The sequence below is a fragment of the Trichomycterus rosablanca genome, chromosome 9 (genome assembly GCF_030014385.1).
Source record: "Trichomycterus rosablanca isolate fTriRos1 chromosome 9, fTriRos1.hap1, whole genome shotgun sequence".
NCBI classification, from domain to species: Eukaryota; Metazoa; Chordata; class Actinopteri; order Siluriformes; family Trichomycteridae; genus Trichomycterus; species Trichomycterus rosablanca.
The window spans coordinates 10,700,427-10,718,678 of record NC_085996.1 but is presented as its reverse complement, the minus strand read 5'-3'; the positions used below and the strand labels follow the sequence as shown (position 1 = coordinate 10,718,678).

The 18,252-nt window shown below is 38.6% G+C and overlaps 1 protein-coding gene across 1 annotated transcript in view; it reads right to left on the bottom strand.

Moving 5' to 3' along the window:
* Positions 1–275: 275 nt before the first annotated feature.
* The window catches only part of rngtt (RNA guanylyltransferase and 5'-phosphatase), a 134,232-nt gene continuing 116,255 nt past the window's right edge, over positions 276–18,252 (bottom strand). Inside the window, exons 14-16 of the mRNA XM_063001128.1 lie at positions 12,481–12,547; positions 2,888–3,011; positions 276–923 (exon numbers count right to left, since the gene is read on the bottom strand). Of these exons, the coding sequence (XP_062857198.1) occupies positions 766–923; positions 2,888–3,011; positions 12,481–12,547 (349 nt within the window). The 3' untranslated portion in view covers positions 276–765. The remainder of the gene's footprint in view (positions 924–2,887; positions 3,012–12,480; positions 12,548–18,252) is intronic.

The window sequence follows — 18,252 nt, the reverse complement described above, 5'->3', positions numbered from 1 at the left end:
TAAAAGCTGCTGAAACATGTGTGTCACTGTCCACAGTCAATCAAGTTTTACAGTAAAGAAACTTGCAAACTAGTGCTCCAAAATTTGTAACCTTAAAGCTGGACTAAAGCTTGCTCTGGACCACTAGGTCAAATAAAAAGCAGACGCCGGGGCTTCTTTGGTTTTTACCCAGCAGCTTTAAAACACAACATGATGTAAAGCAGCTTGTAGCAGCTTTGGATTCAGTTTTGATAGGTGAAAAAGTAGCTGGAATGATAGGAATCACACGACTGCCATGACACACACGTCATTTACATTTACTGCACGCCAGCCACCCCCACACACTTTTATTTACAGTGGTACAGTCCATTGGTCAAGCTACATCATCACTGATGAGTTCTGTAAGCAATAAGTACATACACAAAGCAAACATAAAGAAAAAATAACAGCAGACTGCAAACTCATTTCACTTCAGAATTAATCAAATCCAGACAGTCGTCTAGACTCGAGCTTTGGAAGGCTTCTCTTTGAACATGTCCTCAAAGAGACCAGATTAAATGCAAGGTAAAATAAATACAAAAAGAAATAAACATAAACAGGAAATGTTTGTATAGTTTATTATCAATCAAGACCTTGCTTTAGCTTGTAAGAAACACAGACAAGGTCTCCACAGTTTCAAAACCACACAGCGTCTGGTAGATGTTTCAGGAAGAGAAAAAGCTCAGAATTCAAACATTTAAAAAAATCTGCTACACCAGAACAAACCAAATCCGAGATGCAAAAGAGTCACGGCAAGCCATGATTGGGTCTTTTTGGTGGTGGAGGGGGCATGAGATGGGCGTCAGGATCTGCGGGATGCTTGCGACTCTGGCACTGGACACAACGGTCCAGAAACTCCAGCAGGTTTTCCTTTGTGACTGGATGCTTGATGCTGTTGCACACAGCTGTATGAGATAAAACGGGAAGAGGAGATTACATTATAAGTGATGACAAGATGTTTCCTGCAAACATGGTCAAGCTGAGGCAGAGTTTTATTTAGATTTGTACTTTGCTATTGTGCTATTATTGTGCTTATGCTATTATAAATGTAATGTCCCTCTTAGGACCACTTTTGATACTCAACACTGTTACCTGTAAGCACCCCTTGTTGTTTTGGATAGTTCACTGTTTAACTGTTCATTCTAAATACAAAAGGGCATAGGTAGTACCCTAAGTATAGAACAGTAAAGAACGAAGAAGATGAATGCCTACGTATTTGTCATACGTATATACATATACCATATATACATATGGAGCGCAGGGTCAGCCATTGTACGGCGCCCCTACAGGCAGAGGGCCTTACTCAAGGGCCCAACCGTGGCTGCACAGCAGAACCTGGATTCAAACCGACAATTTTTTGACTGATAGCCCAAAGCTCAACCCACTAGGATACCACTGTCCACAAAGTGTACTAAATGCTCATTAATGTGTACTTAATGCTCATTAATGTGTTCTAAATGCCCAGTAATGTGTACTAATTCACAGTAATGCATACTAAATATCCAGTATTGTGTACCAAGTACCCAGTAATGTGTACCAGATACCTCCCAGTAATGTGTACTTAATACTCATTAATGTGTACTTAATACTCATTAATGTGTACTTAATACTCATTAATGTGTACTAAATGCCCAGTAATGCATACTAAATACTCAGTAATGTGTACTAAATTCACAGTAATGTGTACCAAATACCCAGTAATGTGTACTAAATGCCCAGTAATGCATACTAAATACCCAGTAACGTGTACTAAAAGCCCAGTAATGTGTACTAAATGCCCAGTAATGCATACTAAATACCCAGTAACGTGTACTAAATGCCCAGTAACGTGTACTAAATGCCCAGTAATGCATACTAAATACCCAGTAACGTGTACTAAATGCCCAGTAATGTGTACTAAATGCCCAGTAATGCATACTAAATACCCAGTAATGTGTACTAAGTGCCCAGTAATGCATACTAAATACCCAGTAACGTGTACTAAATGCCCAGTAACGTGTACTAAATGCCCAGTAATGCATACTAAATACCCAGTAACGTGTACTAAATGCCCAGTAACGTGTACTAAATGCCCAGTAATGCATACTAAATACCCAGTAACGTGTACTAAATGCCCAGTAATGCATACTAAATACCCAGTAATGTGTACTAAATGCCCAGTAATGCATACTAAATACCCAGTAACGTGTACTAAATGCCCAGTAATGCATACTAAATACCCAGTAACGTGTACTAAATGCCCAGTAACGTGTACTAAATGCCCAGTAATGTGTACTAAATGCCCAGTAATGCATACTAAATACCCAGTAACGTGTACTAAGTGCCCAGTAATGCATACTAAATACCCAGTAACGTGTACTAAGTGCCCAGTAATGCATACTAAATACCCAGTAACGTGTACTGTGCCCAGTAATGTGTACTAAATGCCCAGTTTAGCAAATTTTTTGGATCCAGACAAAGAATAACAATTATTTCTGTATTTTTGTTCTAAAATATAATTCTGATCTTTTTGAATACAAAAAGCTGCAAATTAGTAATAATTTACTGATTCGTAATGAACCATTGTTTATGTTTAATAGTAGTCATCACCCAACAATCTACAGTGTACTACTATTTCACAAATTATGTAATTGGAAAACAGACGTTTATCAAGGGTACAGATACTTATAAATATTGGTTTATTTTGTATATATTGCTTAACAAGCATGAAGGTTAAATAAATTACCTCCAAAATTACTTTTAATACCAAAGTACAAATGCTTTCTCAGAACTGTCGTTTATAACTGTTGTCAGTGTGTGACAGATAAAGAATTTTAATATTCATATTCAGATACACAGTACATGTGTTTTATTTGGTGCTACTCCTCACCCATCGCTGTGTCATATGAGTTGGGGAAGCTTTTGTCTACTCTCTGCTTCATGAAGACCCAGGAGTTATTTTTGAACGTGCATTCGATGATCTTGTTATCGTACTGCTTCAGGTCTTTTGTCGCCTGCAGAGAAAACACAATGCAAGGATGAGATTCAGAATGCATGCAAAGATCTGAAGGAAGCGTGCACATCTTACTATTATTTTAAGCAAGTTCTAGAAATGTCACCCATCATGTAAAGCACTGATGTACGATTAATGTACCTGAACATGGTTGTTAAGAGTGTGATGAAAAATTTTGACTAGTTGTTTGGTCAGAACAAAAGCGCATGTGACAGACCTGGAACTGAAATCATGTCTATTTTACAAAAATGTTCTATAGTGGCTGCAGGACAAAAGAAGAGAGGTAGAGCAGCAGGACGGTGGCATGAGTAGGTGGCACTAAAAAGAAACACTGCTGTGCTAAGCCTAGATGCATGCTGGGTAAGTGAAAGGCTGTGTCCTCCAGCCATGCAGGGCATCTGTGAAATCATTGGGGGGGGTTGGATGCTTCAAAAAAGCGGAAATATGTAGCCACACCTTCATAAAACATGCACAAATGTGCACAAACAACTGCATCCAATGAACAGTTGTACAAATACTAAAATAGCAAGCACAGACTGCAGCCCGGAAAAGAGCCAGCCTGGATAATCCTCCCTCATATGACAGCAGCTTCTGTTGGATTGGAACAAAGCCATTTTCACACCCCAGGGTGTGATCCTGGAAGCAGTTATGGAAAACGACTTGTGCCTGATTCATTCAAATTCACTCTATTATAGGAGCAGTTTGGAGTGTAGCTTTCTTACACCCTGCATTCGGAGCACCAGTGCTTATCCTTTCCCTGACCCCCCACCCACACACACACTCACACCAGCACTCCTAGCCACCTGAGAATCTGACTTAAAAGGCTTGATTGTGTATGAACATGGAAAATTCAAAACCCTTGATGTCCTTTCCATCAGCCAGCGGTGGATTCTCACACTGAGCCATATCTTTGGATACACTATGTTTCATTCCAGCATGGTGATGCAGCAGGTAGTGTTTGTGTTTCATCATATGTCTATGAGTTTCTCTGGGTACTCTGTCCCCCACCTGTGTGTGCAAGTGAGTGAATAGATGGCTGAGTGTTTGATGCAGTGATCTAAAGATGAGTGAATGGAGTGTACTGGGCTTTAAAATGACATACAGTCACTGTGCTGCAGTAATCATTGATCGCCTTTGAGAATAGCTGCTACCATACTGATCTGGCTGCGTCTCAAATCACATTCTACACCTACAATTAACAGAATATTCAAAACAGTTGATGGTGGTGTTACTACATTTTAATTTTATTCGTCATGTAATATGCAAATATGGGCACAAATTCCTTCAGATACACTTCAAAATGTGGTGGAAAGCTTCCCAGATAAGTGAAAGCTGTAATGGGTGCAAAGAAAAGAACAGGCAACTCCATAGTAATGCCCAAGGTTTTGAAATAGCCTTTCCAACAAGCTCATCGTCTGCTGTCAAAATACTTCTGACCAAATAGTGTATCCTGCAGCACCTGAAACTGACCATTGTGATTCAGCCATGCTTTATGACACATTAATGTACGAAACCTTGGTGTTGTCCTGGATAACTAGTTGACCTCCTCTCCTCATGTAGCCAATATGACAAGATCGTGCCGGTTCCTTCTCTACAACATTAAGAAGATTCGTTCATTTCTCTCCATTGAAGGCACTCAGATTCTTGTTCAGGCACTTGTAATCTCACGACTGGACTACTGCACCTCCCTCCTGGCAGGTGCTCCTATGTCCACTATTAAACCCTCACAACTCATCCAAAATTCAGCCGCTCGGCCGGCTGGTTTTTAACCAACCTAAACGCTGCCACATCTCCCCACTGCTGTGTTCTCTTCACTGGCTTCCTGTAGCTGCCCTCATTCAGTTTAAAACACTGATGCTCGCCTACAAAGTCAAAAATGGACCAGCCCCAAGCTACCTTTGAGGTCTAATAAACCCCCACTCTGTACCATGCAACCTCCGAGCCAATAGTCTCGCTCGACTTGATCCTCCACCCAGAACTCGAGGAAGACAAGCATCAAGGCTCTATTCTGTACTTTCACCCAAGTGGTGGAACAAGCTTCCCTTGTCTGTCCGAATATCTGAGTCTCTCGCTGTCTTCAAAAGATGATTAAAACCCACCTTTACTAAGCACTTAAACTGACATGCTCTTAAACTTACTAATGCTCTTATTATCTTTGGTTCTAACAGGATTTGTATTCTTGGACTGTTGTCTTCTTAAACTAGAGTAAGGTAATGTTCACTATGGAAGCACTTCTGTAAGTCGCTCTGGATAAGAGCGTCTGCTAAATGCTGAAAATGTAAATGTAATGCAAAATTGACAAGTGGTAATTTAAAATTTCTGCATTGTCTCATCTGAAGTCTCTAGTTCTGCATGACATGGGGGTTTGTTTTAAAGTCGTCGTTATAATGCAGGGTGCTTTCTGGCCTGGAATCAACAATTCTGACATAGTGGTGGGTGTAGTGCACAAAGTGGGCTTCATATTTTGTAGGCATCGGCCCATATAGATTTCACACATGCCGCAAACATCTCACGAATGTAAAAGTTCATCTGGTGAAATGTGACTCAGAGGGAGCCGGTTGAGTCAGAACACCCCCTCGCTGGCTCCGGTTCTTCTATCAGTGCGGATATTTCTATATCGCATTCCATTCCTGAAGTCATTCTTTTTTCTCTTCTCTGCCAGGCTTGCTATATATTGTGAGTATATGACAGAATCTGGGAGTTCTGAGGGGTCCATGCAGGACATTTTAATCATGAGGATACCCTTCTTTTTATAGACTATAGGAGTCTGTATCCATGCTCAGGGCTTGGCCGGAGGCAGGATCTGTGCGTGTCAATAGGCCAGTGTAATAAAAAAATGTGTTGTGGGGTGGGGGTGGATATAAAAAGAGGATCAGAAGCTCTGGGTTTTCGGGTTACCTGCACAATGCAGCTGACTTGTTATCCTGAACACACCCAGACAGACCAGTGCTAATAAAGTACAGCCAAATTGTGGGAGCCCAGACTACAAATACTCCAGTCACAAAATCTATAGAGTTTATGTCAAGTTTAAGAAAAATTTGTTTTTAGTCTGTTGTGTATTTGTACTAGAGGAAGTACAAATGTTCTAGATGGGAGGGGAAAATGAGACTAACAAGATTCCTATAAATGCATGCTGCTTTAAATCTGGGTATCTCTACGATGAGCTCCATGATTTAATTTGACTCTTTTCAATGTATTTATTTGGCCTCTACCACACCAATAGACTTCACAAAGAGACTGGCTATTTATTCTGGTCCAGTAATTAAAAGCACCATTCAAGAAACGTCTTCTAAAGGTGTTGAATAACAGCAAGGTAATGTGCTGCATGAGATCAAAGCCAATCTTACAATGATGAAGGGTGTCAAAAATACATTTTAAATGTCTGTTGAACGTTTCTAGCTTTTTTTAAGGCATGGAAATAGAAAAGAAGTGTGTTCTTTAGTATTTTCAACATGTGCAATGTGAGACTAATATATAATAAGGGCAACTGGGTTCTGTCCTGGGTGTCTGCTAAACTCTACCACACCACAAAGTATTACAGCACTCTGGATTGCACTTTTCACAAGTGTACCATTTCATCTGTATATACCATCAGTATTCGCAAATTTGCACATGGCACTATTGCAATATTTACACCAGCACAAACAATAATGTATCTTCTATACTTATATACTCTACTTTATTTATTCCCATTGTTTACCCATTCATTTAGCCACTTTTAGTCATCGTTTATCACTCTGTAATTATATACTATAGTATTCTAGTCTATACACTGTACAATCAGCTCTCTATCTTGCACTTCTGGTTAGATGCTACTGCACTTCATCTTAACACACTGCACCCAGTGAATCCAGACTATCTAGACCGACTGTGACCCTGACAAGGATAAATCAGAGATAAAACATGAAAATGAAAGGAAAAAGGAAATAAAACAGATATTTAATTCGTCAGTCAAAACACAACAGTTTATACAGACTAAAGTCATAACATAGCCCTTTCCTCAGAAAAGCTGTGCCCAAGCCATCCGAACATGACATGATGTGTCAAACTAATGAGCTGCACTTGTTTAAATTGCTGTGTGGGTGGTAGTCGGTTGAAGAGTCATTTGCCTCGTTTATTTTATCTGTCCATTCCTCAATCATTAAATCTTTTACTGACCAGTGTGGAGGGTTAATTAGGTCTGACCAAGCTTTGAGAGTTTAATGGTACAACTGAGATACAAAAATACAACAAAGGCACAATATTTACTCAGCCCACAACGACTCAAGAGGCTTTATTTAAGAACCTTTTCTGCCCTGCATTGTTCTTTCTAATACAATAATTAGTTGTTAAAGGCTTTACTGTTTCATTTAGCCACACATTTCTGGAATCACAAAATATATTCAGCAGACAAAAAATTAATCTGTGAAAAGCTGAATGTTTAATTCATTTCAACTGGCTCCTGCTAATCATACTACCTAATTGGTACTTGTGCTCTAGACTCATTTTCTCATAAGGGAAAGCCTGACTGAATGACTGACGGGATCACAAGCCAACGAAGGATGTGATCAGACTGTATCAGCAAGAACAGTTGGTCATTGACTACATAGTGGGATTCGAGTAGGGTATAGATATTCCTTGGACTGATCTACAAACATAAGGGGAAATAAGTCCTAAATGCTGTAGAGAAGGGAACTAGGTGTTTACTGGTTCACTTTCCTCAGAAAAATGAAGAGCCAAATTACCACAAATTCATCATGGTTTTATCCAGAATAGGGTTGAAGTGGGTTCGTCTTCACTGGAATAACTGGGTGCAATGTGGTAACACAATCCAAACAGAGCGCCAATCCTTTGCATGGGAGTGTAAACCCCCCCTTCCCAGACATAGCCAATCCTGTCTGTACCTAGATGCCCAACATGCCAATAGATCACAGCGCTAATGGGCTACCATTATTTACCACTGCAGCAGCACACCAGCCAGCAGCAATGAAGAACCCCATCAACCCTACGTCTGTCACATTCCCGGACCTGTCAATAGCATAGCTGAGATTCAAACTCCAGTGCTTGTGATCTCAACTGTAGTGGGCTGGCCCTCCTTGGATCACTGTGCCATCCAAGTGCTCTAATATGTAGAGGTTGTGAATTCAAGTTTCTTCCAAGATGACAACGCCCCATTTACAAGGAACGAAAGATCATTGGTGAGCGTTTAATGAAATGGTATTATAATTACCAGTCATCATATCTCACCCACCTACAGGATCACCCCCCCCCCCCCCCCCCCCATATTTTGTTTAGTATATACTATTAGGTAAGTCTCTGTATTTCAGACACACAAACATTGTGTATGATTAAAGCCATGACAAATGATTTCATTGTTTTAAATGCATTTATGATTTCAGGGACACTTGATCATGGTCCACGCATTGAAATTCCCCCAATCTGTTTTCCATTTCATATCATTATATTCATTAAAAACGTATAAATGCTCTGAGAAACTCGTGCCACGAGAATCAATTTCACACCCAAAGCTTCGGATCTACTTCTTATTTAACATTAACAGTATCAATCTACAGATCACAGCATCAAGTCTCCATTCCAAACCTTTACAGCTCTCATGTTTATTAATTCTTATATTGTTTATGGAGCAGCTCCTCATACACTGCTTCAGCGAGTGAGTAAATAATATATATTCTCGAGTCATAAATTGCTTCCCAGCCTGCTTGATGTATTAGTTGAGCAAGATGAGAATCAGTTAAGGTCATGATTAACCCAGTCTGGCTTGTAAATGGCCACAGGGGAATAAGCTATACCCTGCACTCTTCTCTAATAGCCCAGTGACCATTCTTAACCAGCTTATACAGTGAGGGCCAAAAGTCTAGAGACCACTATAGACAATAATTCTATTTTTCGTGTTTAATATTAATACAATAGTTACATTTTAATTCATATAATCAGCTTAAAATTGGAGTAAAAAGTTGAATCTTTGGTGTGTTCTCTTTGCTGTAATGACAGCATGCACTTGAGCTGGCATGGGCTTCACTCACTCATTTTCTTAACTGCTTATCCAATTAGGATGGGGTGCTGGAGCCTATCCCAGCTTTTCAATGGGCGCAAGGCACACAGTAACACCCTGGACAGGGCGCCAGTTCATCGCAGGGCAGACACACGTTCAAACACACATACACACACACACCCATTCACCTATAGGGCAATTCAGTGTCTCCAATTAACCTGACTGCATGTTTTTGGACTGTGGGAGGAAACCGGAGCTACCGAAGGAAACCCACACAGACATGGGGAGAACATGCAAACTCCTCACAGAAAGGACCCAGACCGCCATGCCTGGGGATCGAACCCAGGACCTTCTTGCTGTGAGGCGGGAGTGCTACCCACCGATCCACCGTAAACTTCCAGCATAATATCATCATATTCCTCAGATCATCTTGTAATGCTACTGAATGTTTCGATTTCTGTCTTTAAGCATCGCCATAAATGCATGATAATGTTTAGTGGAGGAAAATGTATGGCAGTCATCACTCCCTTCTTTCATCTTCAAGTATTTGTTGCGGTCTAATAGCCTACATCAAAGTATATATCTATAGTGAACTTCATTCTAATAATAATCACAACAACAGGCACTTTTTTTGTTGATGCACCATTTTTATTTAAAGCTGCATGACTATAGTTGTTCTTACTTTTCCAATACTGAAGTCACAATCATCCCAGAAACACTATCTGTGAGGGCCCCAATCTGTTCCCTACTAACCACATCATTCACATAACTGCTGCAAACCTCTCTGCTCTATTGGATTTAGATATAGAACAGAATACCTTTATTTGTCATATATACACACACTATTGTACAGCACCCCTGGAGCCGAGAGGGTTAAGGGCCTTGATTAAGGGCCCAACAGTGGCTGCATGGGAGAGCTGGGATTCAAACTGTCAACCCTTTGATTGATAGCCCAAGAATCTGCCCACTAGGCTACCACTGTCCATATAGTGTCTGGGGAAACTGAGATCCATCAACAATCATGGTAGGTGCCACGCTGAGCCACTGTGACCTCTCTATACCACAGCATTTCAGTGTAGCACCTAAAACTGCTGCTTACTGGATGTTTTTCTGTTTTTTTATGTGAAGTTCATGACATGAATAAGTAGCTGTATAGGTGCTTTTAACAAATGGGCTAGTGAGTGTGTATTATAATTTACACCATTAAAAGTAAATGAATGAATGAATTCCTTTATATCCCAGCTTGTTTGGAAGCTGGGGTCAGAGCGCAGGGTCAGCCATTGTACAGCACCCCTGGAGCAGAGACGGTTAGGGGCCTTGTTCAAGGGCCCAACAGTGGCTGCATGGCAGAGCTGGGATTTGAACTCTCAACCTTTCAATTGATAGTCCAAAGCTCCACCCACTAGGCTACCACTGTCCATATGGTGTCTGAGGAAACTGAGATCCATCAACTACCATGATGGCAGATTGAGCCACTCTGACCTCTCTTCAACACAGCATTTCAAAGTAGCACCTGATGAACTGCTGCTTACTGGATGTTTTTCTGTTTTTCCACACTAGTTTATGTGAAGTCAATGACATGAATGAGTATGTGTTTTTAACAAATGGGCTAGTGAGAGTGTATTATAATTTACACCATTAAAAGTAAATGTTTGAATGAATGCCTTTATATCCTAGCTTGTTTGGAAGCTGGGGTCAGAGCACAGGGTCAGCCATTGAATGGCGCCCCTGGAGCAGAGAGGGTTAAGGGTCTTGCTCAAGGGTCCAAAAGTGGCTGCATGGCTGACCTGGGATTCAAACTCTCAACCTTTCAATTGATAGTCCAAAGCTCTACCTACTAGGCTACCACTGTTCTAGATGTCAAAAAAATATATAAATCTCCAAAACCAATACTTATAAAAGAAAGTCCTAAAATGCTGTGAGTCTAGTCTTTAGAAATATGACCTTTCAGATCTTCTAACCTTTTAAAATGCCAGACATCAAAAGTATAAAATAAATGTGTGGAATTATTCAGTGACCCAAAAAAAGTAGTAAACAAACATCAATTTTTTTTACCTATTTGCATTAGGAACGTAGCGGTTTAACGGACTAGTCACCAGCTTTATTGGGTGCAGACCCAATTGGCTGTATTTTGAAGAGGGAAGGCCGGATCGGGATTCTCATCAACACCTGCTGTCTGGTCGAGGTGGCGACACAAAAGGCAAATCGGGTTTTCTGTGTGTGTAATGCTCTCTGTACAAAGCAGCTGGCGGCTTTGCAAGTGTCTGAAGAAATATGTGCTAGACTGAGGCCTGCTGGGGTCAGGGGAAAAAAAACAGGCTGCCCTATAAAACCACAGTGCAGGGCTGCTTATGGGTTTGTCAATTACAGAAAGCTTGCATTTTTATTATGTGTTAAAGAAAAATCATTCAGTACTCACGAAGCATTACAAAATAAACAGGTCATTAAAAATTATAGTTAATCACAGATCATCAAGCTCTGCTGCATATGGTAATACTGTATTAATTTCACAGCCAGTGCACTTCTGCGGACAGGTTCATTCCCAGTACAGGGGAGAGGAAGATAGAAAGTAGACTACTGTACTGGAACCATTTTTTAAGCATGCTGTGCGAGAAAAAACTTCACACATTTCAATATTTCCAAAGCCGTCCACTGCTGTGACATATCAAAGCCGTGCAGCTACCCGAACAAAGCTGTAGGTTTGCTCTATGAGAATGGGAGCCTGAAATTAAGCTTTTAATACTGGAGAAGACTCCATGGAAGACGGAAAAAATTGGCATGGGTAACAGTAAAGCTGGCAGAAATGGCAAACACAATACTCTAGTGTAGGATAAAGAGAGAGAGAGAGAATATTGTCTTAAAAATTATGCCTAACGTACACTATGTGGCCAAAAGTGTGTGGACGCCCACCATGAACTGAATTAGACAGTCCATTCCAAAACCATTGGCATTAATGTAGTAGCAACTGCTCTGGTAAATTTTTCCACAAGATTTTAAATGGCGTCTACAAAAATATTGTGTCTATGTAGTAAAAAGACCATTTGTGAGGTCAGACAATGACACTGTATGAGAAACTGGATCGCAAACCCAGTAAGGACCTCACTTTGTGCAAAGGGGCCTTTCCTAAACTGATGCCATGAAGTTGGAATTATAAATATATATATATAAGTAAGTAATTAATTTTATACATCAGAAGTTATCAATCAAGAGGGGCGCCCGACGTATTTTGTCCGCAAAGTGAAGACCAGGTATGGCTGAGGCACCGCAATAGATTGGCATCCTGTCTGAAGTGTATTGCATTGCGTCCAGTTATTCTAGGGAAACTGGAAACCGCTACCCTGACCAGGATAAAACAGTTGAATGAATGAATGAACGAACACTGAATGCACACAGCAACAACAGGAAGTGGGTGATCTGAGCAGCACACCCATAAAAGCCAAGAGCATGCAAGCAATTCTAATTTTACTCGCAAACTTACCTTCATCTGTGCAAAGGGCATGTCATAGTTGCCAACATACAGCAGACCCACCGTCTGAGAGACCAACCTGGTGAAAGAGACAGATGAGAGATGTAGTTAGTTAGAGAGAAATAATAACCTTTTATTTTTAATAACCTCACCTTTTGTTGAGGTGTTTGGCCGCTATGAGTCAACAGAAGAGGAACAAGTGGTTACAAGTGGATGATTACTGACAGAAAAAAAAAAAAAAAAACTGAACTAGTTTTTGAAGGCTAGGTCCTAAATGCCCTGAAGGCATACACAAGCATGTGTGTAAAAAATCACTGTCATGGCTTCGCAAAAATAAATGGTGGGACTACTACTGGAAACAATATATTAAAGGCTAATCCGTCAAATCCATGATCTGGTGTAATGCAAAGAATTCTGGAGAGGTCTCATTGTTCTGCTTCATCTAAGACTATACATCTCATACACTAGCTGGCTCTAGTCTCCATTCCTGCAGCATGGTTTGGATATCACAACCACATATGTCATACTTCTGATCATCTTAGATCTTGAACACTTCAACTGAGAGGCCTGATCCTCCTCTGGTTCTGGTCTATTGCATTTCCCCAGTCTGCTTGCACAAAGGCTTCCGGACTGGACACTGGAGCATTGAAAGAACATCAACCAACCCGACGAATCCTGTTTTCTCCAAGATCATGTGGAGGGTTGGAAATGTGTGCATTATTTACCTATGAAAGAGACTGCAGCACGATGCACTGTAGGAGCTGTCTATCAGATTCACCTTACAAGGTATAGAAGTTGAAAAACCTGAAGTTGAAAGGTCCTGGTACCAGACAACACAGAACTCCTTTGGATGTCCCGGTAGATCACAGCTGTTTTGATAACATATTAGGTGGGTGGTCCTAATGTTTAAGCTAATTGGTGTGTCCATGTAGTCCCACTATTAATAAATATTTGAAGGGATATCTAGTGGATTTGCTGCTCCAATCAAAAACAACAAATCAGTTGGATGCCGAATGACAAATTAAATTCCTGTGCAACACTGGTACCCAATACGAATAGGTCAATATCCTATCCTGAATGAATATTCCATGAGTTCATTCCATTTGTGTTGCTGTCAGCTCCTGAGATTGGGTCTGAAGGCCACAATTTTTCATTCTCAGCAAATTCTCAGTGTGGCAAAGTGCAAAATCCTAACAGAAGCAAGCAAGCTGGGAATATTAAGGGGCTTGGGGGTAAAAAGAGAAGGCCCTCTTCTAGTCAAAACCCTCCCAATTATAGAAAAGCAAGAAGCTTTCTAATCTGAGCTTATTTAAAACAAGAGTGCGCACACTCAGCCGTTTTCAGCCCATTACACTCTGATGGTCGGGCCGCTCTTCCGGAGTGTGTCTGGAGGTATGGTTAATCACAGCGAGACCCGGCAATGAGAGGCTTCAGGGATCATCTGTCAGCTTAAATACAGGGAGAGCGCACAAACAGGGGCAGCTCGAACAATTCAGGATTTCAATCTGAGAGACTGGGATCGGCCCAGGCTTAAACAGAGGTCGGAGCCTACGACTGACTCAGCCACGCTAGAAGAAAACAGCGGGTTAGAAGTGTAGGATGTGATGCTTAAATCCGCACTGAGCTTGGTCTTTATTTTAGCGATTGTAAGCAAAATATATCGATGAGTTCCTACAGAAACGCCTACAGAAATATGTGAAAATCTTCCAACTCGGACCATAAAGCCCGCTTCCATTCTTTTGTAGATTTAAAGCAGAGGGTAAAATAAACATCACATGCATGGAAAAGAGGAAGAAAAAAAAAAGCTAGGTCCTTTATTCGGATTCTTTATGAGTATGTGTATGAGTGATTGATGCCGTCCATTCCTCAGGGACTGCAGTCATTTTCATCAAATATGAGTTATGACCTAAATCATATTGACATGGAGCTCCAAATATAACCTAACCCCAGATTCTGACAATGAAGAAGATTGAGGCTGGAACTCAACAGCAGATTCGGCACAACAATTTCTACAACTGCCCACAGTTGGGTAAAAAAGGGGGCTAAAAATTTTATTTTTTTTATTTTATTTTAATATAATAAATTATAAACGCTGCTAAGTGTATATCAGAATATGTTTTTTACCTCACCTATTATTTACTCAGTACTGGAGAACACTACTCCTGTTTCTAGTCTTGTCTACCTTAATTAGTTTTTTAGATTAGAAATGTCTTTTGTATTTATTGTAGGCCTTTTTGTATCTACTGTACTTTTGTTTATCTGCACTGTGTATACTGTATTGTCTTGCACTTTTTGTTCTGTGTTGCACCCTGGTCCTGGAGGAACATTGTTTTATTTCAATATGTACTTGTATATTGCTGAAATGACAATAAAGCCTCTCTTAACTCTTGAGATAATTTAATAATTTTAGTGATATAGTAATAATAATAATAGTAATATATTTTTTGTAATATAGTAATAATAATAGTATTAGTAATAATAATAATAATAGTAATATAATTTTAGTAATATAGTAATAATAATAGTATTAGTAATAATAATAATAGTAATATAATTTTAGTAATATAGTAATAATAATAGTATTAGTAATAATAATAATAGTATTAGTAATAATAATAATAGTAATATAATTTTAGTAATATAGTAATAATAATAGTATTAGTAATAATAATAATAGTAATATAATTTTAGTAATATAGTAATAATAATACTATTAGTAATATTAATAGTGATATAATTTTAGTAATATAGTAATAATAATACTATTAGTAATATTAATAGTGATATAATTTTAGTAATATAGTAATAATAATAATAGTAATATAATTTAAGTAATATAGTAATAATAATAGTATTAGTAATAATAATAATAATAGTAATATAATTTTAGTAATATAGTAATAATAATAATAATAATATAATTTTAGTAATATAGTAATAATAATAGTATTAGTAATAATAATAATAGTAATATAATTTTAGTTATATAGTAATAATAATACTATTAGTAATATTAATAGTGATATCATTTTAGTAATATAGTAATAATAATAATAGTAATATAATTTTAGTAATATAGTAATAATAATACTATTAGTAATAATAATAATAATAGTAATATAATTTTAGTAATATAGTAATAATAATAATACTATTAGTAATATTAATAGTGATATCATTTTAGTAATAGTAATAATAATAGTATTAGTAATAATAATAATAGTAATATAATTTTAGTAATATAGTAATAATAATACTATTAGTATTAATAATAGTAATATAATTTTAGTGCTCATATATAGTTCAACTTTACACAGAAAATGGCTTCTGACTTTGAACCTGTTTGGCATAAACATGAAAACCCAATGTTTGCAGTTCTGTCTCCTTAAAAAAGTGTGGGACATCATAAAGAGGTGGACCAGGCAATAATGACCACTGCCTACTAAATAAATTGTATCAAGCAAAAATAGACAAAACACACAATAATCCCAAACTACTAAAAGAGTGTAATTAATAGGACAGGTGATGGAACACAGGTAAACACACCCCTGTCCCTCATTTTATTATAGGCATCATTTTGTTTCAGGTATCAAAATGGCTCAACATGGTGAAAATTATTCAATAACTAAAAATATAAATGAAAATATATAGATGTAAAGGTTACACAAAACAAAGCAAGTTCTAGTACTGAAGTAGTACTCTCGATACATGTCTCTGTAGTGCTGTTGGCCTGGTCAGGTGCTCATCAAATAAAAATGAGGTGTCTGAGGGAGGGAAAGTTGCAAAGGTCTATGCACTCTCTGCTAGCTGGTCAAGGCAAGAGTCATGGCACGAGTAGCAGAGGTTTAAATAGGGCAATTCAGCTCTCTATGCCAGTCTATCTCGGCCAGAATAGAGCTGGTGAAGCAGAAGACTTATTATGATAGAGTAAAAAGGAGCATGGAAATTGGGGAAATGTTTCCAAATATGAATGTTGCAAATAAAATGATTTTTAAAAATGTGCTAGTACAAATCGGACATGGTTTAATTATAAAAATTGTTGCCATTGGTTGGGAAAATTGAACACAGCAAGGAGCAAACAAAGTGAGGGAGCGCTCAAAGACAAAATTATTACACATAGCTAAAATCTTAGGTTCATAGATAGCATGTACCCTGGTCAAATAAAACAAAAATAAAACAAAAATAAAACGTGTTGGTACTAGCTTATTGGTTTGTTTAAAGAAAGAAATACTGCCCACATTCACTCTAGTGAGGAATGGCGATAAAAGCATCTTGTTATGAAGCTGCTTCTCTGCAAAATTGCTGAAGCATTACAAGTAATTAAGAGAAACATAAATGTAGGGGGATTTAATCTTATCAGCCATCAGCAGGACCCTTGTAACTGTGGCAAATTGAAGAGTAATAGACTGAAAGAAAACCACAATGCTGCAAAAACCTCTTTATTTGTTAATGTAACCGTGGACGTGAAGCAAACAAACCACCATGTTTCAGTGTCATGGTTTTCAGAGGCCTTTCACATTTCTGTCCTGTTTTTATTTGATTAAGTTTATTAAACAGTCACATCCTAAGTGCTTGTCTAACCTTCTGAAGGCTTTGAAAACGTGTTCAAAATTATAAACCAGCAGGGCCATTTTGTCACTATGTGGCTATGTTTGGTAATTAATCACACTAGCTCAGACTAGAATGTCCATTGACACTCTCTCGATTGCATCGTTGTGTTTTGCATTGTACTGTGTGTTTTAGGGACATTCCACCAAATCAGTGGATGTCCATCCCCAAAACATAATATGTCTAAATGTATATATAAAATTAATTTTAAAATTAATTGATTAATTACACATTGATCTAATTGCAAATTTAGCATATAGAATTTAAAACGTTAATAAGAACTCCCTATAACACTGAAAAATTATTATTTTATGTCCCCACTCTGTAACACTACACTTTACAACGAAATATAAAAAAATAAAGTAAAAGCTTTCAGAAATATACACTGATCAGCCATAACATTAAAACCACCTACTTGTTTCTATACTTACAGGCCATTTTATCAGCTCCACTTACCATATATAAGCACTTTGTAGTTCTACAATTACTGACTATAGTCCATCTGTTTTTTTTTTAGCCTGCTTTTACCTTGTGTTCAATGGTCAGGACCACCACAGAGCAGGTATTATTTAAGTGGTGGGTCATTCTCAGCACTGCAGTGACACTGACAGAGCTTTTAAATACCGTGTCCACTAACTGTCCACTCTATTACACACTCCTACCTAGTTGGTCCACCTTGTAGATGTAAAGTCAGAGACGATCGCTCATCTATTGCTGCTGTTTGAGTTGGTCATCTTCTAGATCTTCATCAGTGGTCACAGGATGCTGCCCACAGGGCGCTGTTGGCTGGATATTTTTGGTTGGTGGACTTTTCTCAGTACAGCAGTGACAGTGAGGTGTTTAAAAACTCCAGCAGCGCTGCTGTGTCTGATCCACTCATACCAGCACAACACACACTAACACACCACACCACCACCATGTCAGTGTCACTGCAGTGCTAAGAATAATCCTCCACCTAAATAATACTTGCTCTGTGGTGGTCCTGTGGGGGTCCTGACCATTGAAAAACAGCATGAAAGGAGGCTAACAAAGCATGGAGAGAAACAGATGGACTACAGTCAGTAATTGTAGAACTACAAAGTGCTCCTATATGGTAAGTGGAGCTGATAAAATGGACAGTGAGTGTAGAAACAAGAAGGTGGTTTTAATGTTATGGCTGATCGGAGTATATTTCCT